We start from the raw sequence: 25,180 nt of genomic DNA, 5'->3' as shown, positions 1-25,180 counted from the left end.
TAGGAAAAAAATCATTGAGTTATTTGACTTTCTTTACTATTGCTGTAGTAGTTGGGCTTATTATCTGTGTTTTCACACTCCTTTTCATCCAATGTGTCTTCTGTAACATAATTCAAATTATTTTAAGTAGTATTTTCACTTCATTATGATTAGAAGAAACCATGAGTTCATTTATTTTCATTAATTCTATAACTTAATGTTAGGATTTGATTGATAAATTGGCATGCCAGGCTACATTCTGAAGAATTTTTTTTGAAGCAGATTGCAGCTTTGTTGTTTTTCAGCCAGTTCTGATGTTTGTTATATTCTGTCACTGTTTTTTTCTTTCTGCCTTCTCTTTACCCTTCTCACCTTCTTGAGACACTAATTGGCTGTTTAAGGGCTATGTTTTGAAATTACAGCAGATATTTAGAGCGGGGGAAAATGTTGCATGTACAAAATACGTAATTTTATGTAACGATGGACGTGTTGAATATAAAAGTCTATATTTCTCTGCAATACAGATTCTTTATCTGCTGTAGCTATGTTTCTTGTATGTTTCTTGACATACAATCTAATATTTTCTTATTGGAACTGAAGATGTATGAAGATGTCTGTGCTGCTGCCTGGGCATGGAAATGTACTTGGCATAATTCAGAGTATTGCCTGGCCTCTAACCTTATTTATACAACGGGATTTTTTTTTTTTTTTATGATTTTGATGATCAAATACGTGGGGTTTGATGCAACATGGTTAAAGTAGAACTTTTTTTCAATTTTTTTAATGCTACAGTGGACACCAAGTTGACTATGAGCCAGCACTGTGTCCTTGCCACAAAGAAGGCTAATGGTATTGTGGGCTGTGTTAGGAGGAGGGTCGCCAACAAGGAAGTTATCCTTCCCCTCTACTCAGCACTGTAGGCCACACCTGGCGTACTGGGTTCGCTTCTGGGCCCCCCAGTACAAGGGATGCATGAACATACTAGAGAGAGTCCAATGAAGGGCCACAAAGGTGATGAAGGGCCTGGAGCATCTCTCCTACGAGAAAAGGCTGAGAGAGCTGGGACTGTTCAGCCTGGAGAAGAGAGAGCTCAGGGGGGATCTTATCAATGTATATAAATACCTGAAAGGAGGGTGCAAAGAAGAGGGAGCCAGGCTCTCTTCAGCAGTGCCCAGTGACGGGGCCAGAGGCAATGGGCACAAACTGAAACACAGGAGGTTCCCTCTGAACATCAGGAAACACTTTTTTACTGTGAGGGTGACTGAGCCCAGGCTGCCCAGGCTGGCACAGGCTGCCCAGAGAGGCTGTGGAGTCTCCATCCTTGGAGATACTAAAAAGCTGCCTGGACATGGTCCTTGACAAATGGTTCTGGATGACCCTGATTGAGCAGGGAGATTGGACAAGACAACCTCTAGAGGTTCCTTCCTACCTTAGCCAGTCTGTGATTCTAGAGAGTTTTATTTTCCTTGCAAACATTAAAAGTTATGCCAATAAAAACATACATCCACAACTGATTGTTTACTTGCCTCCTTAGCCAACATAGCCAGAACAGTCTGAACATGTTTGAGATGTATTTTTCCTAGATTAATTTTTTTTTTCTTATAAAGTTCTCTCCAACCTCATCATCAGTTTATATCGTGGTTGTGGACCAGAAATGTTCTTTGTTAATGGCTGTAATATACAGAAAATTCAGAAATGAAGGCATAAGGTGTGTCAAAATAGGTAATGCTGCTTCTCCACATAATAAGATACAAGTCAAATACATGTTGGGAAATTGAAGAGAAAAGAAACAGATTATATCTAGTATAGGGTATGGTACTGTCCCTAGAACAGGATGGTATATTTCTTCTGATGACTTCTGGGTTTTGTCTGAAGCAGCAGATTCGATATCTGAGAGAAATTTTCAGTTCTCATTAAACTTGTTCACATTATGTAACTGCGAGCCATTTCATTTACAAGACTGTCTTACAGAAAAATATATTCTGGAAATGACTGGAATCCCCACTGTCCCTGGAACTAGGGACAGCTTGTATTATAATGAAGATTTCTGTTCCTGCTGCAAAAAGAATATAGCTTTAAAGCAATATTAAGTGCAAAATAAGGTAACCCAAGGCAAAAGTCCCTTCTTTCCATGAAATACAGGAGGAATGTGGTGAATCCACTATGGGATAATAAGGGGAATAAGATGACATTCTTGATTAAAGTGAGTGAAGGAAGGCAAGTGTATAGGAGGTTAAGGAAGGAAATGGGATCAGTTTAAAGTAGAGCACAATAAAAGAGCTGGCATATGATTTAGGTGATGCATAAAATTAGAGGTCCAGTACTGCCCCTCATTAATTTGGAAGCTGAATATGAGGGTTGCAGTTTTTCTTGGGTCTTCCTGTAAGTACACTCTGCTAGCTCCATTTCTGTAAGAAGAAATGACCCATTATATGAACAGGCTTGTTATATGTCTGTTTGACTTCCATAGTCAGTACTTACATGCAATCCATTTTAACTAATCTCATCTGAATTAGGTCAGGAATAAAGAATTGATTTCACAAAAAGAATCCAGTATTATTTATTATTACTATTTGTAATAATGCACTATGTTTGGTGTGCTAATTTGTTGCTTATTTAATGCAATATAATAGTCAAGAATTGCAAAATTCTTTGCAGTAATTTGTAGAATAGCTCATCTGTTTAAATGGAATAATGCCCAAAAAATAACATAGAGCTGGGTCTATGAAATAAAAAAAAAAAAATAAATAAAAAGAAGGTACCAAAGGCCAATGAATTATTCCTTAGAATCCATTTTATTATGATGCAGATAGCCTGAATAGGAAGAGCACATCTACTCTACCTTTTCAACCAAATTCAAAGGCTATTGATGTTAAAATGTTACTTTTGTGGCCGGTGTTGCAAAGCAGAGTAAAAATACATGTACTCATCAAACTGCATTAATAAAATCTAGCTTCCCTTTCTTACTGTTAATGTATATTAATACATTAATATCAAGAATACTAGCAATAATTAGGAAAAAAAAATGCTTCCCTGGTTGATAAAGCTGGCATTTAGAACTACAGCTTAGTTGCAGATGGAGGGAAGACCTTTTAATTGTCTTCAAGTAAGCAGTTCAGTGTAGAGTATGAAGGGATTTCTCAGAAGCTCACTTACTTCTACTTAAATTTAAAATAATTTGGAGAATGGCTTAAGGAATCTGTTTTTAAAATTAAATTTGCAAGGGGACGATTCTCCATTTTAATGATTTTGCGATATTTGTGTCAGGTGAGAATTGCTTCGTAATTTCAGAATAGAGCTATTTACACCAGATAGTTATTTGTAGTTATTGCATCTTAATCTGTAATGCCATTTGGCATTAATCCTAGCTTGCAATTTAGTTTTCTTGATGCGGAAATGCAAAAATCCATTATAATGGTTTCAGTTATGTCTTCTTTCTTTCTTTCAGGGTTTAGAGATGGGTGGGGTAAGGAACTCAAAACATTACTGTCTCTAGAAATGCAAAGTTGTTGTAGTTATTTTTTCACCTTTAAATAGTCTTTCTCTGAAAAGATGGAGAAAGAGGATTTTAAATGTAGAATTTTACACAGAGATGTGTAAAAATTTTGAAAGATTTTCCTAGCATCTAATTCAGGAATATTCTTACATAAGTACCTACATGATTTATTTTTACCTTTTTTGGAATGGAAATTCTCTCAGTAGTGGTACTTGTGTTATATTAATGTGGCTTTCTGTACCAATGGGTCCTTTGAATTTCAGATGGAAATAGTTACTGCATCAGTGTTCTTTCTCCAGACTGTTTCCACTTCGCCACTCCTATATTCCACAGTAAAACCTTAAAAGCAGCTTTTTTGAGGTAATGTACAAACATCAAATCAGCAGTTCTGAAAATTTTGTCATTGCAAGTAGTCTTATTTCCTGACCTCAGTGAAAGTATAATTGATTTTTTGTAGTTCTGTGCCTCTACACTCACCTGGCACAGCTCCTTATTTTGGGAACTGGTTTTTTTGTAGCCTTTCTATACAAAACGATGGCAGAAAAGGTTAGCCCCTTCATCTGCCAGATGACCAGAATTTTATTTCCCCAAAAGAGCTCACAACATGACAGTCAAGATGTCAGAAATTATTGGTTGAATGATAGTTCACCCTAGACTGAAATTTTTTTTCCAGGCACGATAAAGCTTATATTTCATAGTGCCTGTTAAGACTTCTCTAGGTAAGTCATCTGAAAATGTAATTGCTACTGACATCCAGAGAAGAGAGATACATTTCTGAACCTTAAGCAACCTCAGTGTTTTATAAGCAACAAACTGACACAAGTAAGTCAGTGATTTCATCTTGGCATGCTTATCAATGCACCAAGCATGATGCTTCACTGTTATCAAAATGGGATTGTTCTGTGGGGAAGATGAAAGAAAGCAGCAAGAATGGTTGAATCTGGCTATTTCGCATGCAGAACATCGCTTTCAGCTGCGGAGTTCAGAGATTACTCTTCACCTTGAGAAGCATAGCCTATCTGGTCAGGGTAGTCTTTGATGCCTAGCAGCTGTGCAATGTGCTTTCCTCTAGGTCTCATTCTTACAGTTGTTCAGATAGCTGGCTTAGGTTATCTGCTACCCTTCTGCAACTTAATTTGTTAAATTCTGTTAACTTCTGAGGTAAGTTAGTTACTCTTGAAATTACAGCTTGATTTCATTAAGTAAACTAAAATACGCACACAATTTATAATCAATCTCTCCTCTGGGTGAGAAACTGCTATGAAATACCCCTATAAGTGGTCACAGAAGGGTAATCTTCACAATGTTACACAGTGCAAATATCACTGATGTGGCAGTGACAGTCATAAGTACAGTTATTATACATGTAATAACCTAATTTTTCTGGTATCTTATCTCATGGCTCTATCAAGGGATGCGAGATGCTTTTTAAAAGTGTGGGTGCTTTGCTGAATGGGAATGAAAGTATGCACTTAAACAAGTGTTTAAGTTATTGGTGAATTGCATTCTTAAGTGTCAATTTTAATAAAAATAATTAGAGGAATGAAGTATCTGTCTCTCTACCCCACATCCTACGCTGGGGAGTTTCCCAGCCTCCCAGTTACCTAGCTGACAGCTGCTTTAAGATGCAGCTATCGTCATACCTGCACGTATCGTAGCTGTTACCATAAATAGGTCTAAGAATTTTGTTTTCCATCAAGAACAGTCAGGGTCATAGTACAGATTCTACAAATGTTACCGATAAATAAAATGTCAAGAAAAAAGATGTGGAGATGTAAAAAAGGGGTTTTTTTTAAAACCACAAACCTTAAAATTTACTAAAGCATTTGAAGAGTATCAGATGGTATCAGGTATCTCTACTAGGGCTTCTATTAAAGAATAAACTATAAAGTCCTTTTGAATGACATAGATGTTCTTTTATACTGTAACAGTACACAGTCATATTAGTCTTTCCAAGGAACTGGGTCAGGCTGTCATACCAAATAAAGAACACACCAAAGGAAAAGTTTGGCAGCTCAATAGACGTTTATTTCTGCAATGTGTAGGTACTAAAACTTTCGTTCCTTGGCCCTGGGACAGAGTTCCATCTGCTGGGGTTACTGTTGCGTGAGAACAAGCAGCCCTTTGGGCTGCCTCACATTCCTTGTTTGGATGATGCAGTGATTGGAGCCCTCCCTGAATTTACCTGTATTAAAATTCAGGGGTTCAAACACCTCTTAATGCCAAATTTGCTCAGTTTGTTGTTAGTTGTTAAAGCCAGGTGTGAGAAACTCTTACCAACATCAGTTTGATTATCTGCAATTTTTATTGCTCGTCTGATCTGCATTACAGAGTTTATAACTGTATATATTATACATACGTTAACATACATAGGTGAATAGGGAATTATTTTTATGTTTTCACAATAGAGAATAAAATCAGAGAATAGTTTGCCTGACCTTCTTCTAGGCCCCTTTGTCATACGTCACAGAAAAAATTTACAAAACTGGAAAGTCTTTCGCTCTGTTTTCCCTATGGATACCCATCCGCTTTGGCATCCTTTTATGTTAACAGGCTTCTCCCAAAGCAGAGGGTATAGAAATACAATCTGTAGTTTGTTACAGGGTTTGGGCTGGAAATCTGTAGAAGCCGTTGCAAATTGTCAGTGAACGCAGGAGGTGAATGGCCACGTTTTCTTTATGGCAGTTGCAAGAGGAGATGCTTAATAGTAACTGCTACATGTGATGGGGACCGTTCTGTTTAAGTACTCAGTACAGCCTGTAAGCACATATACTTTAAAGGCAGACCGTATACTATTGTTTCTTCCTGCAGATATCTTTATTGCCATTTTCACCTTGTATTTTATGCCTGCACGTTTTGCTTGTCTCCCTGCTTTTGTAGCAGAAGTTAACTGAATAGTATTACCAAAGCAGTGCTGCCATTATTGCTGTGATTACTTCCAGTTAAATTGATTTTTAAAAGCAGTTGCATCAATTTTAATTCTGTTCTAAAGAATAGAATTAATTTCATGTGGGAGTGAGAGATGGGGCTAAGCACTTGTCAGTTTTGGAAGGGGCTGCATCAGTGGAGACCAGTAAAAAAGTTGCTGGGGGGGCTGGGAGTTGCTGATTGTAACTTGTAAATTTAGACTTGCAGAATCTTGTGGCTAATTTTTGTACTAGTCTTATCCTGCGGTAGTAAGGAGGCGACTGAATCAGTCCGTGAGTTTGTTACTTCAGGCACTGATTGTTCTTATCAGGCCTGCCTCTGACTGTGCCTTTGACCAGTGCATGTACGATGGCTGTCACTTCATCTGTGGGGTTTTCTTGACACTGGAATGATACAGATGGTGGCAGAAACCTGTAGGAAGTGAGCTGGTAACTTGAGAAGATGCTCATGAAAAACTTGGCCATTGCAGCAGAGAATGGTTTAGCACATACTGCTCCCATCTTGTGCTAAAGTTTTCCAGTTTAGGTATAGAATGGGGGGCAGTGAGTATTTTGTGGCACTTTGTGAATATAGAGGGCTGTGTTAGCTTTTTTTTTTTTTTAAACAAAGCCACTACTGTTAGCTTTATTTTTTCAGCAGAGCTGTTACAAGGTTTTTCTGTCCGTGGGGTGAGTCCCAAGTGTATGAGTGTACTGTCAAGATTGCTTTCAATGGCTAAGAGTATCCCCCTATATCTGGCAAACTGATTTGCCTTTTTTTTTCCTGAGAAATTAAATTTTTGTGTTTTGTAAGACTGGTTATAAATGTTTAGCTTAAGACTTGAACCAGTTTCAGTTTTTCTCTAATTTATAAAGTAATTGGTAAATCCAATGCATTTATTGCTGGGAATTTGAAGCTTCACTGTTTTTTCTAATAGCAGAGAATTTGTAGATGCATTACCATTGTTATTGTATCATATTTCAGGACACTAAAAAGGCAATTTTAACATCATTAACATTTTGAAGTTCTTCCTTGTATCCTTTTGCAGGACAGTAGCAGCACTATTATCTCAATGCTATTTAGCAATGTTCAATTAAATTTCTTTTAACTTTTTAAGACAACATCTGGGGAAGATGTACGGGACTTCACGAAGGTGCTGAAGAATAAGTTCCGGTCAAAGAAGTATTTTGCAAAGCATCCCCGACTTGGCTACCTACCTGTGCAAACAGTATTGGAGGGTGACAACCTGGAGACGTAAGCTTGATTATAGAGTAATTGCTCCTGGGGTCACTGGCTTATTCCATTAAAAACAAAAAAGTGAAACCTGAGAAATAATCAACAGTAGTTGTAGAGCCTTGTGCTGTATTATTTTCTATTAGTTGTTTTGCATTATTTGCATATCTTGCCTGTTTTTGAAAAAGTAATGTATTTTATACTTTGATTTTTGTAAGCTTTTCATCATAAAGCCATGGACATTAGCAGGTAATGTTGGAGGGCTGTTTTACAGAGAACGCTTTCATAGCTATGGGGAGACTGGGCTTTTGGAACTGCACTGCTTATTTGGTTATCTCAAAGTTCCTGGAGTTAGAAATCTCTGAGCTAATTAGGTTCCTACAGGCTTCAGAAATATAGGTGGCCTAATAAAAGAGAGCGCTCTCAGTGTCTCCACAGTATTACTTATGGTGCTGGCAGAAATACTCCACTTTATTTGCTTACTTGGTAGTTGTCAGCAAAAGGACACTTTTAAAAGAGCAAAATTAAGATGTGTTGACAGGGCACTAGAAGTAGTTTCATGGATTGACTCTCCTTGGCATCCTGGAGTCTGTGGTGGTACTGTATCGTCTGAACACAGCACCGCTTAGCTAGCAACAGCAAATGTGAAGCTTCAACATATATGCTGTGCTGCATGCAACAGCCCGGTGCCATTCTCCATGCTGTTTTCATGACTGAAGGACTGTGCGTTTTATTTACAATAAATAGACAAACCTGCTCATTAGCGGTTTAAGAAACAGGAGGAAGCAATCTGAAAACTGGCATTATTGATGACCTGGCTTCTCAGGCTTCTAAGCAACACACATTCAAATGTTAAAATGTTACTCACCAGCGCAGTCTTCAGCTGGTCTGTATTTAAAAAAACAAACAAAAAAAGCCACCAACACAGGAAAGCAAAGCTGATTTGATGTGATGAAAGTTTGATAATGGTGCCAGAAATTGGAATGTCAAAACAGTAATCACAGGTCAGGATAAAACTCTCTTGGTCCAGTCATGTGGGAAATACACAGATAAATTGCCAGCATCATGCTGAGGAAACTGTTGGTATTGGTTCTCTCCCCTGCAGGTGGCAAAACTAGGTAACATGTTCCTTTAAATAAAAAAATAAAAAAAATTAAAAATCCTGAATAGTTACTCAAGTGTCAGAATGTAATACAATATGTATTTAACTCTGATTATTTTTATGCAGTAGGAAAATAAGCTTTGATAACTTTGACTTACGGTGTTGTTTTTGTTGTCAGAGGTGTTTTTTCCCCCCAGTTTTTTTTGTAAATATATTTTCTAGTTAGTTTAAAAGGAAAGCTCCAGTGAGCAGAATTTAAATGAACTGGTTATGGTTTATGAACTGCAGTTCAATAAATAACACTTATTTGGTATTTTTTAAAAATTGATTTTTATTTAACAAAATGAAGTATGTAAGTCAGTCTCCTGTCTCTTCATGATACACGGCAGTATCTATTGCTGTCTCTTTTCTACATCAATTGTTGCTGATTCAAATAATCTGGGTGGGTTGCTGATCGAAATATTTTGTGTTTCTCCAGCTTTCTCTTGCTTAAATGGTACTAAAGTTTTTGTTTCATAGTTTTTTTCTTTCTTTCTCTCTTTTTTTTCTTTTTTTTCTTTTTTTTTTTTTTTTTTTTTTTTTGTCTTCCTTACAGTCCTATCACTCTCATCAGTATGTGGCCAGAGCAATATGAGTGAGTATGCAGAACCCCTTTGTCTGGAAAGCTTAGTGTACTGGTTGTTTTCTTTTAGTTCAGTTGCTTCTAATCTGATGTGCATGAGCTACAGGGCATGGCTGACCCAAAGCAATAACCCCCTTGGCAATATTGTGAATTTATTTATTTGTCATCAGTCTAACTTACTTTAAAAATAATGTTGTCCATATCATGAATTGCTTTAGACACCACTCTTTTTTTTTTTTTTTTTTTTAAACTAGTCCTTCCCAGTCTCCACAGCTGTTTCATGATGACACACACTCCAGGATAGAGCAGTATGCTACTAGGTAAGAGATGCACAGTTTCTCACCAGTACACTGCATTTTGTGATTGATTCCTGCAGGTTTTAATATACTCTACTGGCTGGACATTATTTGTTAAAAAGATATAATTCTCTGTACTCAGAAGTAAGTCAAATATTTTTAAATCATCAGCTTCTGAATATAGTCATATTAAATGTAAAGTAGATGCAGTAAATCTGCCGTCTGTCATATGAAATGGAAACTGTTGCAGAATTACTGTGTGTCATTTCTAAAATGTGCTGTTTTCCTTTTGTTTCTTCATTTTTAACCTTTGGAAATGAACTGAACTTGTTGGATATATAATTTTTCCCTGTAGGTTTTTAGACCCAGGTTTTCATTTTCTTCTGTGACAGGTTGACACTATCCATTGCCATTGACTTTTAGCAGAGCATATAATAATTACGGATGTTTTATGTTCTGGCTTTTATGGGGTCACCCTAGTCCCTTCATGATAAAATGTCTATTCTGCCAAGACCATCTCAGTGCTTCTGTGTTTTGTTGAACTCTCTTCTGTGCATTCAGAACTGGTGATGGTTAAGCACTAACCAGCGGTACCCTCTCAAAAACAAGTAACAACACCCAACTTTTAGGCAACAAAAATTGATCCATATTACCATGGGAACTGACTTGGTTTTGCTTTTGGTGTTTTTATTGTTATATCTGATCTCCACAACTAATAAGCGATGTTAACTTTTTCAGCTTTTTGAATAAAAATTCAGAGTTTATCTTTAAGATAACTGAATTCTTACTTACAGGCACCATAAGAAAGCTTCAAAGTAGTTTCTTAAATACCTAGGATACCCAACAGATAGTCTTTGCAGCAGGGGAAAAATGGGGCAGAAACTAACCCTGAAGGGCTACCTACTGTCAGCCTCCACCTTTTTCTTTTTTTTTTTTTTCCTCCTTCCTTCCCGCCCCGCTCTGAATATTTTCATCCTTCATAAGTAGCATAGTACATTGTCAAAGGCACAAAGTTGTTGTGCTTTTCATTATTTGGAACATGTAATTAATTTAAATCACCCAACATTTCTTTGAATCTATAACTTAGGCCATGGTGTAATCAATTAAAACCCATGGACAGGACTACAAACTAGGCAAGGGCAAAGAAATTAGACTTCACTAGAAAGATGTGAGAATTTTCTGTCTCCCTATGTCCTTTTGATAGCCTGTGGTGCCAGAATGCTGTGGCTTTCTGTGCCCAGATGAAGCACAAACTCTGGACCCGCATTAAGCATCAAGGGAGATGCCAGTTGCAATACCTGTTTTCCCTCTCCTCCGCCTCAGCGCATACCAGTTCTGCTGTGGATTAGACTTGCTGAAGGTGGACCATTTATCTCCTTCAGGATACAAAGCTAAATCTGTACCTGCCCTGTGAAGAAGTTGGTTAACAAAACCACAAACTTAAAAAATACTTATTACTACATAAGTTAACTATCTAAAACTATTCAAGATGTTTTTTCCCCTCTAGTAATAAAATCTAAAAAATGAAGAGACAACTCCATCCGTATCTTTGATATAACTTTTATTGTGTACTTTCTAGTTGGATCTGTTATTATGCATATTTCACATATAAAATAGTAAATATTTTTTGTTGTATTGGTCTTTTCAGCTAAGCTTCTTTCAAGAAATATTACCAGGGCTTCCTTAATAAGACTGTGCCCAGCAGAAACAGTATATGAGGGCTTAAAACCTTTATTGTCACTGAATGAAAAACATTCAACTCTCAGTTTTCTGTTAACAAAGTCCCCTACCTGCAATCAAGTACCGTCTCCCCGTTCTGTTGTGCTGTGTCACCTCTGAGTTGCTTCTAATTCCCTTTCTCAGCTTTCAGTTTGTATCCTGCCTTGAAGGCTCTCTGCAACTCTGAGTCCCTTCCCTGTCTCCCTCTGCTCCATGATCAGGGGCTGTCTCCTGGTTCCACATGCTGTTCCAAGCAAATCCGCACTAAATGATGGAGATTGAAAACATGATGATCATGGTAGAATCTGCGTTTGTGAGACAGGATATCTATTACTCATTCGTCAAGAGATTCAGGGCAGGCTCTCCTCTCTGGAAAATACAGGTTTTGTCTTACTTCCCTATGTGACAAAGGGTCTATGAAGATCAATTTCAAAAATTATGTTTCATCAAATAAAGATGCTGAGCTAAGCAGCATTACAAAAGTGACTTGTAAGCATCTAACTCACTCTTGTTACTCACCATGAACTAGATCTGTTTGAGATGCCCCACAGCAGAGATGATCTGAATGTCTCTTGTCACTTAGGAGCTTGCTCTTCCCTTCAGGGGAGGTGTTGGAGCACAACATCCCACCCCAGCCATGGTGGGCAAGACAACTTCATCCTGTGTGTGCTTTTGTTTATCCTTCTTCAGCCCTGAGGAATATTAACAAATGTACAGATGGGCAAGCATGCTCCATGCTAAAAGACGACACCAGAGTTCCCATTTCTTTAGGGCATTGTACACTGCTTTTAAAAAGAAGTTTGAAGATGTCTGTAATAATGCATAACACTTGCAAAAATATACGTAAAATTAAGATACCTTTACAGTAAAGGAAGTAGCTGCATTTGGTGCAGTCCAGTGTATGTGCACAGCATTGAGCATTTCTAGATTTTTACATATGAGTCTTACATAGATAAGGTATATCTTTCCTGGAAAACTGAATAGACAGAAAACTTCTGCTGCAATTTCAGAGCAGTATGGCCTTACCTGTACAGTATAATAATCCAGTCCTTTTAGATTAATTCCTTCCAAATGAGAACTGTAGGCTGTGACTCCCTGTGGTTACACTGGTTTTTGTGTTGTTTTCCAGGACTTGTCTGTCCACAGTGTGACGTTATTTGCCAAGCATAGTTTCAGATGTTGCATGTGCTATATTTAAAAAGTATTCATCCTCTTTTGTTAGTCCAGCTTTATAAAATTCAAAAAGAAAACCATCTGCGAAAACATCTCTTTAACTAATTTTACCCTGAGAGTTGTGGTGGTGCTAATGGTAATTATACTAGAGATAGAAAATATACTTGTTCTTTGTTGTTTGGCAAGTAGAATTAGTTAATCATAGCGCAAGTTTCTCATAAAAGTCCTCTGGATTATAGGTTTCTGTCACAAAACCTAGGAGTTTATTCCTATTTGTGTATACCAAGATTGCCATATCTGAGCTGTTTCTAAGTAGAATTGATCTTCACAGTGCCTCTGTTTAAATTGTGCAGCATGTTCTCTGAATGTCGTGGTCTTTCCCTGCCTTTCAGGCTCGCGCAGATGGAAAGGACCAATGGCTCCTTCCTCACAGACAGCAGCTCCACCACAGGAAGTGTGTAAGTAACTCATACTTGTGAAGGCTGCCAGGAACTTGGGTTTATAGCTGCATGGTATAATCTTCATAAGTTGTAACACAGGATGTAGTCCCAGGGTAAGTAGCTAATAAGTGTGACACTAAGGATGCCTGCATAGATTTCATAATTCCAAGCACCAATTGTAGAAATTGGTGATGTTCGTTTGATGATGTAAGGGAACTCTACATTTGTCAGCCATTCCGCTTCAAAAGGGAGGGTATTTCATACAACTGGAAAAAAGTCACAGCTCTATAGGTTCTAGTTTGTACTCCTTTCCTGCTTTTGTCAGATTAGAAGAGAAATCCTTCTATGTCAAAGTGGACAATGGAGTGGGTCGATAGCTTGTGCTAATTCCCAGGACCATTTTCTCATTGAAAAAAAAATTGTCTATATTGAAGGTTCTGCAGAGCCAGAACAGTGTTGCTACTTCTTGCTTAGATTTCAGTTTGGCGGCTGCTGATCCATCTGTTTGTACTTGGGGATATAAACATGGTCCCACATTAATTTTATCAACGCCATTTTCTATTTTGAATGATGTGTCACTTTTATTGTAAAAGCCTTCATTACAATGCATTGATGATCCTGGGAAGCGTAGAACCCCTTAAATTACTGATAAATTAAATACGATTTTTCTCAATGTAGAAATACATTAATGTTTTAACCTCACTGTATCATCAGTTCTGTTCATTAAATCAGCATAGTAGGACTCCGCCTTCTTTTCAGTTATTAATAGCTGTCATCAGCTTTTTTAAAGAGGAAACAGAAATTGTTCTTGTTCAGCTTTAGTTAGGAAATGCTATTGTTCTCAATAATACTTTCATTTACTGTTTTAAAATCTAATCATGAAATTATTCTACCTATGAATGTACTAACAATTTGAGATTTAAAATATTTTGCTTCAGAGAAGCACTTGTGATCACCTTTATATGTTTCTTCTTTTCTGCTTGATTAACTCTCTTTGCATAACTAATGAAACTTTTTTTAATATTTTTCATGTGTTTCTGTCATTAGTAGGCTCACCAATGACAGAAATGCAGCCAAACTATTCCGTTTTGATTTCCCTTAAAAAAAAAAAAAAAAAGCAAACATACTGCCACTTGGCAGGGAAAGCTAAAACCTGAAAGCAGCTCAATGCTCATACACTTGATTGAGTTGTTTATTTTGCAATTAATGAGTCTACTCATATACAAAGATCAAACAACCATCCGTCCCAATGGTAAAAGGGGGTGTATATCCTTAATTTTTACTGGCAAATTAGCTGTTGATTTTAATGCAATTTCCCTGTTCACCTATAAAAATGACCTTTATTTTAAGAAAAAGAATGAACATGGTGAACTTCTGTATCAGTATGTGAGAGGGACTTCTGAATTTGGGTCTCAATCCTGTTGTCAAAAAGGGACTGTTACACAAACAAAATATGCAGAGATTTAGAGGCCAGGGAGGACAAGAAAGTAACTTTTGTACTGAATGGCACCTTCTGTTTTATTTGCAGGTAATAATTCATGCTTTCATTAAGGTACATACTGAAGTACTCACAAAATTCTGAAGTACTGTCATTTAAAGTTTGGAGTTAAACTATTGCAGGGATCTACACAGCTATGAAGTTTGGATCCCAGTTTGGTTCATAAGTCACCTACAGCTGGAACAGTTTAGGATTATAGTTCTGTTCTTATTGTTCTTATTCTTATATGCTCTACTCTTATTGTTTAAATGCAGTTTGACAGAGAAAAGAGCATGGTGTAATCATTCTTTATAGACTGAATTTGGAGGAGCAATTTGAAATTTGGATGCACATTTTTTCAGCTCAGATGCCCCTGCTGTAAACCTGTCTGAGCAAAATCTCATTTTCTTATGGTATTCTTTCGAACCTTCAGGAGGTGATCACAGGTTTGGAAATCAAATTATCTGCTTCTTGTAATTGGAGTTCTGTTCTGTAATCTTATTTTTATCAGTCCTCAAGACTCCTTCAGTTTACCGTGAACCTAGAAGAGAGGAATAGTTGCACTTGATATTGGAAAGTTACTGCTTTGGTCTTGTCAGGTTAACAAGTTCATCAACAATACTTTTAACATTCTTCATGCTCCAAAGAGTATGTGCAAGAAGTCTTCTACATTTGAATGACAATAAGAGAACTTCTGCCATCAGTTAAACATCATGAGTTTTTTTGCAGGAATGTTCTGCAATACGCCATTTGGTTAAGAAAACGTTCTTCAAAGAAATTTCTTGGTTTTTAACTAGCTTGTTGTCTTGAATGTCATTATGACTTCGATCTCCCTAACTAAGCTTTTCTAACCCTCCCCTCCCCTAAGGGTATGTCAAATCCATTAAAAAACACATTTTCCTCAATTGAAAAAATATTTGTAGATAGCAAAAAAGAAAAAAAGTCATAGTCTCTACTGTAGTATGTCCAGCTTCTTAACAAACATTCTAATGCTCTCATGCATGAGTTTTCTGATACAAACACGTTGAATAAAAATGTTTTTCCTTCATGTCATCTTCTCCATACATTAGGGAGTTCTAAATGTTTAGGCTAGACTGTTGTGATGAATTTTCTTTGCCTTTAATTGATGTGAAAACATCTATATCTTAAAAGCAGACTGGCCTCTTCACAAATGAAGATGAACATAAGGAAAAAATGAAGACTTTGACACAAAGAATGATAAATAGTGTCCCTAACAGAAAGTTATGCCTCACAATTTAACAAATCATGGTGTAGTAGCATGAAAAGAGAAAAAACATTGTTAGGAGAATAGGACAAGAATGTAACCCTCTTATTCCTGTAATGTACAAACTATCTTATCTATCCCATACTGAAGTTAAGTGCACTGGACATAGTATAAATAATTTCTGTATAAATGTGAATGTTTAATAGCTGTTTTCTGATTAATGCCTTTACTACCAGTCATCTTCGTGTCTGCAGCACTGTTGATGCCACTTCACACTCAGCTGAAGGTAGAGTTGGAACACACCTGAAATTTTATTTCTTAGGGAGCTGTGTACTCAGTGCAGGAGTAGGAATAAGCAGTGAAGGCCAGTGGTACTTTTAGTTGGCCCTGCCACTCAATGTGTCATAAGTCAAACTGGAGCCCCTCAGTATGTAGTACCTGAATACTTTGACATGATGTAAGTGGTTAAAAGGCATCTTGTCACAATGAGAAATTAGTTCCACATGATGATAAAATTAGGAGAAGAACAAGTAAGTTAAAGACAAAGCATTTCGGAGTACCTTCTTGAACCTTATTCTAATATTTCTCATAGCATCAGTAGGTCAAGGTACACTTTATTTGGACTAGAATGCATGGCACTTAGTATGAGAGCCACAGGAAAAATGAAAATGATCAGTGAAGGAGGATCACAAATACCCACATCTTACTATCTGAAATCTAATTTAACAATCAGTTTTCTTAATCAGATAAAATAAAACACCGATGAAAAGTGACTGTCAGGAAATCTGAATTTTTCTTTCCACAGCATAGTTTTGATGCAAGGGAAGTTATATGCAACATTATTTGCCTCTTGCTTCCTCCATGCATAATGCATGTTTTGGAATAGATCTCTTGAAAATATATATCCACAAAGAGAATAGGATATTTTAAAGGCCATTTTCCCTGGGTTTCCTTGTTGGGATGTTCTTTTCCTTTGAGATGTACTTCTTTTGAGTCTGACCTCCTGGGATGTCATATTTACTGCTTTCTTCTATGGTGAAATGCTGAAAAGGAACTGCAGTCTCTGCTGTTGAAGGATTTTGTGTACTTCTAGCTTTTTCTCGAAGCACGAATGGTCTTCAGGAGAATAACCACCAAGAAAACATGACAAATTTATTTTGATGTTGTGCTTTTATTTTGGTTGCTGATTGCCATCTCCAACCAATTCTGCAGAAGAAAGTCCCAGATTCTCAAAATGAAAGTGTTTGTGTGCCATAGAGCATCTGTCACTCCCTTATGTTGTAGGTCATGGGGAAGCCCTGCCTTGGGACTCCTGTGCTACAAATGAGTTGTCTTCATTACAGTCATGAGGTTTGCTGGTGCAGGTTCAAGGTTCAGGTTTTTTGAACCAGTAGTTTTGCAAGACAGACCAGAGGTGGAACACATGGTAAAAATAGACTTTTGCTTCAGAAGACTTCTTCTAACAGGCACTTCCTCCAGCACGTGAAAAAGCCTGCTGTCAGTTGCAAGGTGTGATCCCTAAAAAAAGATTGGTCACTATTCACAGTCTGGCCTGTCCAGACTCTTGAGACTCTCAACCAGTGAGAGAGGAGGGAAATTAATTTTTTTCTGGACTGAATAGCTGGGAGTCCAAACTATAAAATTACCTGGAATCCATCTTGAACAATTTGTATTTAGCCGTGTTGATCTCACCTACTGGACCACAATACAGACAAAAGTATCTAAGCATTTACTGGGTAAACTCTTTCTTTGATTGGTTTATAAGTTTCATTAAAAAATGAGGTTACACCTAATGTACGATCTTGACAATTTTCAGATTTAATAAATTCAAATAAATATAATAAATCCTCTTTACAGAGCCATATTTAAAAAAAAAAATCCATTTCAGATGACCTACATAGTTGTTTATAAACTAATTCATCATCTTAAAATGTAGACAGCAGCTTTTTGATGCCTAATTAAAATAACCAGACTAAACTACTTGATCACATGAACCTTTCCTGACAACATCAACACCCTTGCACAAAATAAGGCTGTATGTGTAGTTACAGTGGATCATTTAAATTAATATGTAAACAGTGTTTTGAAACCTGGATGATAAAGCTGTGTTCTCTCTCTAGTCTGCTTTAACACTCTGTTTCTGTGCTTGCTGAAGATGTGACGTTGAGTTGCCAGCACTTCCCAGCTTAGTGCAGCCCTTCCAGTTGCAGTGAGGGGATTCTGCATGTTTTGCAGGGCTGCGATAGACCACAGAGTTTGAAGCCCCAGAAGGGGTTACATCACTTTGGCAAAAATTTAGTTATAAGGGGTGGGGGTTTTTTATCAAGCTGGTTAAAGGGTGGAGAAGTACCATGAGGTTTTCATTATCCCATCAGGACCTGATCCAAACTTCATTAACTGCACTAGCATTTGCTTTAGTTTTAACTAGACTAATGCAAAATAATAAAGGAAGTGATGATGGGTTTCCCTGAAATCACTCAAGTAGTGGAGAAGAGAAAGCAGTTAGGTAAGGAAAAAAAGGAGCACTGTTCTGTTTCTTTTTCAGCTAATACTGTCAGATATCCTCTATATTTTGGGGGGACTTAAATGCACATACAACCCCAATTATATTTTAATTATGTAGGTGTATTGAATGAAAAATTCATTACATGTATTCATTTGCATGGGAAGATCAATATTGTCATTTCTTCTCATGAGTATAGTACTGACTACAGCCAAGACAGATAAGAAATAAGTGAATGTATATTATTTCCTTTAAACTTTCAACTCATTGTTAAAAGTGGAAGAACTCGCTAATTAGGTTCCTTTTTCAATTTTACATGTAAACTTTCTGCCAACCAGTAGTTAATCACAAACGATAGGATGAAGGAAAGTGATGTGCAACCAGAGCTCTGTGGAAGGATGTCTTCATACCTTTCTATCATAAATGAACTCATGTGGGATAGAATGCCATGAACTTTTGAAGTGGATAGAACTGGCACAGGCTATAAATTTTTTTTGTTTGGTTTGAGTTTTTTAGGTATAGTGTTACTTGATGCACATTTGTTTGATTGTAATAGTCTAGATTTTCAAATCTCATTGACAAGTCGGAAAGTGGAAGACTACATGATAGCTTTGGGTAGATAGTGAATAGTTATCCTTGAGAAGAAGTAGTTCAGTGTTGTTCTACCATAGGATTAGTCTTCAGTAAAAAGGTTGTCTTAAGCAGTACTACAAAGAATGAAATCACTTTGCTGCATGATAGAAGTGCTTTTCTAAGAGAGACACCAGGAATCAGTTTTTATTAAATCTGTGGCTATTTTGGCTTGCTCCTAATACTGGTGATGCTTTTAAATGGGTATTGATCTACTGAACTACCAAAAAAACTTGGTTCAGCAAGATAAAATAGGGTCTTCCATTACACAAACAGTATGTTTGCAACTCTCGTTTGTTCCTGTCACGCACATTTGCTCCCTTTACCCCAAGAGCTTGAATGTATTTCTGAGGAAAAACCCCAATGCATGTGCATGGCCTGTAAAACACCTGATGTGTTTTACTTGTACATACATTTATAGATTATTTGTCACCACAAAAATAACTTCTGTTTCTTCCAGGGTATACATTTCTAAATAACTGGTTTTACTATTCATTCAAATGAGACTGTACGTTTGGATCTTTTGTGATGAAAGATGTTAAATTGACTGACAGGAAATTTTAAAAAGCCTCTTGAAAAGCTCCATTACACTTTTACTTGGAAAATAAATACTTTGCATATAATGGACTTCCTATTTTTTGTATGTGCTTTCAAAGGCAGTCCTTGAGTTTACTTTTCATTATGTCAGACCACAATCAGTTAATAGCAGAATTCATAGCTGCTTCTTTCCAACAATTGTAGGAAAAAGGTCAGCACAAGAAATATTTTTAATATGAAAAAGTCTCTTTTCTAAATGATATCTGAATATGCATATATATACTGCTTGTGTTTTTCTCTCTGTTGATGACCATGCTTTAACTGTAGATCTTTAGGATAAAGTTTGTAGGGACAGTATTTCACAGTATCATAAGGTAGGCAGTCTCTGTTTCTAGTCAGGCAAAGAAGATAATTTAAGGAGGGTTTTCTTCAGCATTCATACTGCTGCAGCAATTTCTCTCTTAAAAACATGAATAGTGTATGGTTTTCTGCTGCTGATTTATCCTTCTTGAGTAAGCAAGCAAGCGAACTATTTTTAGGACATGGTGTCCTTCACTTTCTATCCATCTGACTTCACTTATGGAGAAAAGCCAGCAACTGGGGAAGAAAGGCACACCTATACAAAAGCAAACTCATTTGGACATTATAGCATAACTGAAAGTGTCAGGACTTCTGTATCTCCTTACCAGAAGGTAACTTCTATGTGAGTCAGGAGGAGGACAGTGTTATAGTTTATTTCTATCCCTCAATCTGTAAGGAGGAGGAGATCTGCTACCCTTGAAAAGTTTCAAGGTGTCGCATGTGTATATGAAAATGGGAAAAAAATCCCTGGAAAATATAATGCTAATTCAAAGCATATAGCATTATTTTTGCAGGACTGTCAGTCCCTTTGTGCAGTGCACAGTGTTAGCTAGATACTTGATGATTCATTACTCTATGACTTCTTGAAGAATTCTGTGGGGATTTTTTCTCTCTAATTTTATTAGGTAAATTGAGCACACCAAAATTATCTCCTAAAGAATATTAAAAATGTCACCTATTTATGGTCAAAAAAAAAAAAAAGGAACTATCAGATCGCTTGTTTGGTTTTATTTATTTTTAAGGCATTTCAAATCAGTCATTTTTGGTTTATATTATCTCAGATTCTCACTTTCATTATTTTTTTTTTCAAACCACCAGCAGCATTTGTTCTTTATGCATACATTAAAGTAAACTGGTCTTTTACGCTACTACAGATCAATCTTCTTTTTCCTGTGCATTGTATGTTTATATGGTTTTTTGCAGTATATTTTTCAGAAGCAGCTCATGAAAATTTTAACACAATTTGCTGAGACATACATCTGACACTTATATACTGGATTCTTGAAGGCTTATTTCCTGCTCTTTTAGTCCTTTTTCATAAACAAACAAACAAAACCCTCAGCTTGACAAAGATGTTTGCTCACATAATAAATGTTTCACTGCTCTGTCTTTATCTATGTTGTTTTATTGCTCTAGAGAGGATGAGCACGCCCTTATCCAGCAGTATTGTCAGACGCTGGGAGGAGAGTCGCCTGTGAGTCAGCCACAGAGTCCTGCTCAGATACTCAAGTCGGTGGAAAAGGAAGAGCGAGGAGAGTTGGAGCGCATCATTGCTGACCTGGAGGAAGAGCAAAGGTCTCATAATCATCCTACCTGGTGTCCGAATTGTCAACCTCATTGTTTGAGCCATGCATGTACTATGTATAGTTGTTGGAGATGAGAAGAGATGGACCTAGGAGTCATGATTTTAGGAAAAAACCAAACCAAAACAAAAAAACAAACAATCAAGGCATATGTCATGCATAGCCTGACTCTGTTAGGTAGAAGAGGGTGGATCTGTGATAAAATACCTTAGTTTAACCTCTACTTTATTGTTTTATGGTTTTTTTCCCCATAAACCACAAACCAAGACATTGTCTTTGTATGAGCTACTTGTGTTCTGTAGTTGGAGGTGATGATATCATAATTTGATCTAAGGATGTTTTTTATTTTAGTTTGCTTAAGTCTTCATTCTCTTCCTCTTTTCAATACCAGGAGTCTGCAGATAGAATATGAACAACTAAAGGAGCAACATCTTCGGAGAGGAATAAACCCTCTTGCATCACCTCCTGAGTCCGTTGTGTCACCTCAACATGCTTCTGAAGATGCCGAGCTCATTGCTGAAGCTAAACTTCTGAGGCAACATAAAGGTCGCCTGGAAGCGAGGATGCAAATATTGGAAGATCACAATAAACAATTGGAGTCTCAGCTTCACCGGCTACGGCAGCTACTTGAGCAGGTATATGTACACTGATGTCTTTCCCCCATGTTGTTTCTGCATGATCGATTTCTTGGTGGAACAAAGGCATTGGAATTTTACTGCAGATATTTTTACCACACTAGCTTGGTCTGTTGCATTTGGTCATTTCTAGGATGAAGAAATATTTTTTCCTACCATCTAGTATAAACCATGGTGAAAGTCAAATGAGCACAAGCTGATTACAAGTGCTGGAGTGATCATGGTAACTTTATGAAACATTGAGAATAACACAAACAAGTGCAATAGTTTTTCATTAATTAAAAATCAGGGGGAAGAAAATATATACCCTATTCCAAGTAGTGGTGCCAGTCACACCCTGTATTTGACTTCAGTTTTCCAATCTTTCCTTTAATAATTTGTTTGGGTTTTGTCATGATTAGTCACTGAAACCTTTCTTAGCATGCCAAAGACAGATGGCCAAAGTTAAGTCTAAAATGCAAAGGAGCAATTCATTCCATTAAAAACCCGGTTCCTCTTGAGTAGCATATTTAGACCAATAAGCTACAGAAAAATGGTCTGCGCACAAGTAATGCTGAAGGCATGAGCCTTTTTGCAGATGTCAGTAGCTAGAGATTGTAGGGTTCCTTTGTTGGGGGAAGAAATGTTGATTGTTTTTGAAGTCAGCATATGCACATCTAGATTATAAAAATAATAGCAGCAACATCTACAAGGTGTTGTTAGAGATGTTAGTTTGTACTGTATCGTGTGGAAGCATGATGTGTGGAATCATGTGTGGAAGAATGATGAAGAGCAATTTGTATGAATGTTTCCTCCTAACTAATCATTACATTTGGATCAGAATCCAGTAAGGCAAATTATTCCTGCCTTCCATGAGTCAGGTGACTGGCTGTATGCAGTAGAGGATTTAACTAAGCCAAGAAACAGACTGCAAAAAACAGGTGTCAAAATGGCATAAGTTCCTGCTGTAGATGATACTCTCATCACAGTGATAAAGATTATTTTTTGTTTGTTTGTTTCACTGGCTGACTTTGTAATTTTTCTAGGCAGTTTTGGCTGAACAGCAAGAAGATGCATCTGTTCCAGTGGCTTCCCTGCCCCTCTAGCAGAGTATTTTTGTTGTTGTTCCTGTCAGGATGCTGAAGCTACTCCCCTGAAGGGGATTCAGAAATTGTAAATAATTCATATATTTAGTTCATATTCATATGTTCTTTGGAACTCCTTTATTTTGACATTAATACAATTATGAAGCAGCACTGAATCCCATTACTGCCCCCTTAACTTTCTGAAAAAATGATCACTCTTCAGCGTGTTTGTTTTTCTGTCACCTAGGCCATTCACAGTCTATGAAAGTCTTTACCTCTTTCACTACTTCAGGAAGGACTTTATCAGAAGCCAACTGAGGATCTAAGTGTATTTGTTTATTTTGCTTTTTTTGGCTGTCCCAATTATTTTTTAGTGGATATAAGGAATGCCTTTTCTCATTAATGAGATGGATGATTTGGGTAGAAGATTCTCATAAGTCCCAATGTCAAAATATATAACAACTCTGTAATTCCTGTAATAATAATTACTGGTATTAAAGGACACAACTGGTTTACAGCAATTTCTTTGCTGTGACTGGCATTTCATGCCCTCTCTGTTTCTCTCTTCTGTCAACAGCAAGTCTCTCCATTTCTCTTCTCCACTCAGACTCCTGACTGTTGTTTGGATTAATAACTTGTCACTGAATCCAAAATACTGGGGGTTTTTTTCTTTAAAAGATATGGAGTGAGTCTATCTACATACAGATATTTGGGTAGAGAGTTAATGAAACTTAGAAACTTTCCTGTAGTAACTGTTTAATCTAGATGAGAACATTCAAAGGCATTCTTTAAGGAACACCTTTAGCAGAAATATGCATGCATCCTCACTGCACATTTGCCTACTTCAGGTCACAATTCTGAGGTTACCATACTATTTTTATTTTAGCAAGCCCAAAGGATTGGTGGCTGTCAGACGGTGTTGTCATTTTTGTCTGCCTGATTGATTATAGTGCCGAAGAGGAAGGTGAAACAGAACTGGCCTGTGACAACTTTGATACCAACATGTTAATTATATAGAGAAAAAATAAAGAATCTATTTTCATTTTCCTTTCTTCAGCCCTTTTAGATACTGCATGTGCAAAGTAGAAGTAAGACCTATTATGAAGAGCATTTAAAGTCTGTTTGGATTTTTCTCTGCTTGTCTGAGCTACTGAATAGATGTTTCATATTGGATTTGATATTGAAGTTAATGGGAGCTAAAATCATCTGTCAATGGCTATATGATCAGACTCTAAGACAGAGTAAATAGGGACTGCAGCTCCTTCTCCAACTGAAAGCAGAGGAGTTTTTATCAAAACAGCAGAGGAGACTGTTTCTTTTGTGGCTGGGAGAATAGGTCTGGAACAAGAAGGAAAGGGGAGACTAAGTCTGGAACAAGAAGAAACATCTGTAATAGATGTGGAAAGGGAACTGGACTTTTTGAGGTTCTCTGATTCAGAGGTTGGGGGGAGGGAAGCTTTTTGTTTTGTGGGGTTTTGTTTGTTTGTTTTTGTTTTTTACCAAAAGCAACAGAAGTCAAGGGAAGAACAGGTATGTTTTATGTATCCATTAAGCCATAGAACACTTCAGGCTATTCTTTGGGAAGGACACCAGCAGGAGGCACAGTGAAATAAGGCACTATAGATCAAAATTGGTTAAAGTAAATATCTCCTTGAAATGCTTTAAAAACTGCTGCAATACAGAAAAATGCCTCAATTTCAGAGTTTTCTGGAGAAGAACTTATCTATCCCTTTGTATCTTTATTTGATTTTGCATAAAAAGAAGTTTGAAAACTGACAGAAACTGGAGTTGGAGACTTTCCCCTCATCACTATAGAGATGTGCTCTCTCTCTCTGCTTTTATTTATTCAGGAGGAAGAAGCAGGCGTATAGTAACATCTAAGGCTATTTTCTTATGGTTTCTGGCTTAAGGGTTGTCTGCTGGGTTGTTTTGAATAAGAAGGCATGAGCTTCGTGATGCCTGAAGGGGGCTGATGATGGAAGCGAACAGATTTTGTAGATGTTACGCAACTGGGGTCAAGCAGAACTTGATTTTCTAGTTTTTTCTAGATTTTCTAGTTTCTAGGTTCTCTCCCAGTAAAACTGTTAAATCATCTAAATACATGCAACTATATCCTCAACTATTTTGCATTTAACATTTTTCAGTATCTGATTATTATATTAAGGCATTTATGCCACTACCAGAACCCTTCCCTTTCTGCTCCAAACCCTACTTTTCATTTGTGTAATGGTATTGTCCTCATTTTGGAAGAAGAGAATTTTGGTTTGTTTTTGCTTTTCTTGTTATTGCAGTCACTGGAAGTATGTAATGTAACATTTATCAGTATAGTTAAATGAAAAAGAAGTCATCAGACACTGTCCTCTGATTAGAAGGGGATGGGGGGGGGGGGTGTGTTCGTTTTGGGGGAGTGTTGTTGTTGTTGGGTTTTGGGTTTTTTTTGTTTGTTTGTTTGTTTTTTTTTTAATCCAACTGCAATAT

At 37.0% G+C, this 25,180-nt stretch overlaps 1 protein-coding gene across 1 annotated transcript in view; it reads left to right on the top strand.

Annotated features, from left to right (window-relative positions):
- Nucleotides 1–25,180, top strand: part of UTRN (utrophin) — a 394,273-nt gene that overhangs the window by 358,527 nt on the left and 10,566 nt on the right. Inside the window, exons 67-72 of the mRNA XM_075499063.1 lie at nt 7,500–7,636; nt 9,313–9,351; nt 9,594–9,659; nt 12,920–12,985; nt 20,837–20,995; nt 21,395–21,638. Of these exons, the coding sequence (XP_075355178.1) occupies nt 7,500–7,636; nt 9,313–9,351; nt 9,594–9,659; nt 12,920–12,985; nt 20,837–20,995; nt 21,395–21,638 (711 nt within the window). The remainder of the gene's footprint in view (nt 1–7,499; nt 7,637–9,312; nt 9,352–9,593; nt 9,660–12,919; nt 12,986–20,836; nt 20,996–21,394; nt 21,639–25,180) is intronic.

Source organism: Mycteria americana, chromosome 3 (assembly GCF_035582795.1).
Source record: "Mycteria americana isolate JAX WOST 10 ecotype Jacksonville Zoo and Gardens chromosome 3, USCA_MyAme_1.0, whole genome shotgun sequence".
NCBI lineage: Eukaryota > Metazoa > Chordata > Aves > Ciconiiformes > Ciconiidae > Mycteria > Mycteria americana.
The sequence above is the reverse complement of the archived record's forward strand: the minus strand, read 5'-3'. Positions and strand labels throughout refer to the sequence as shown.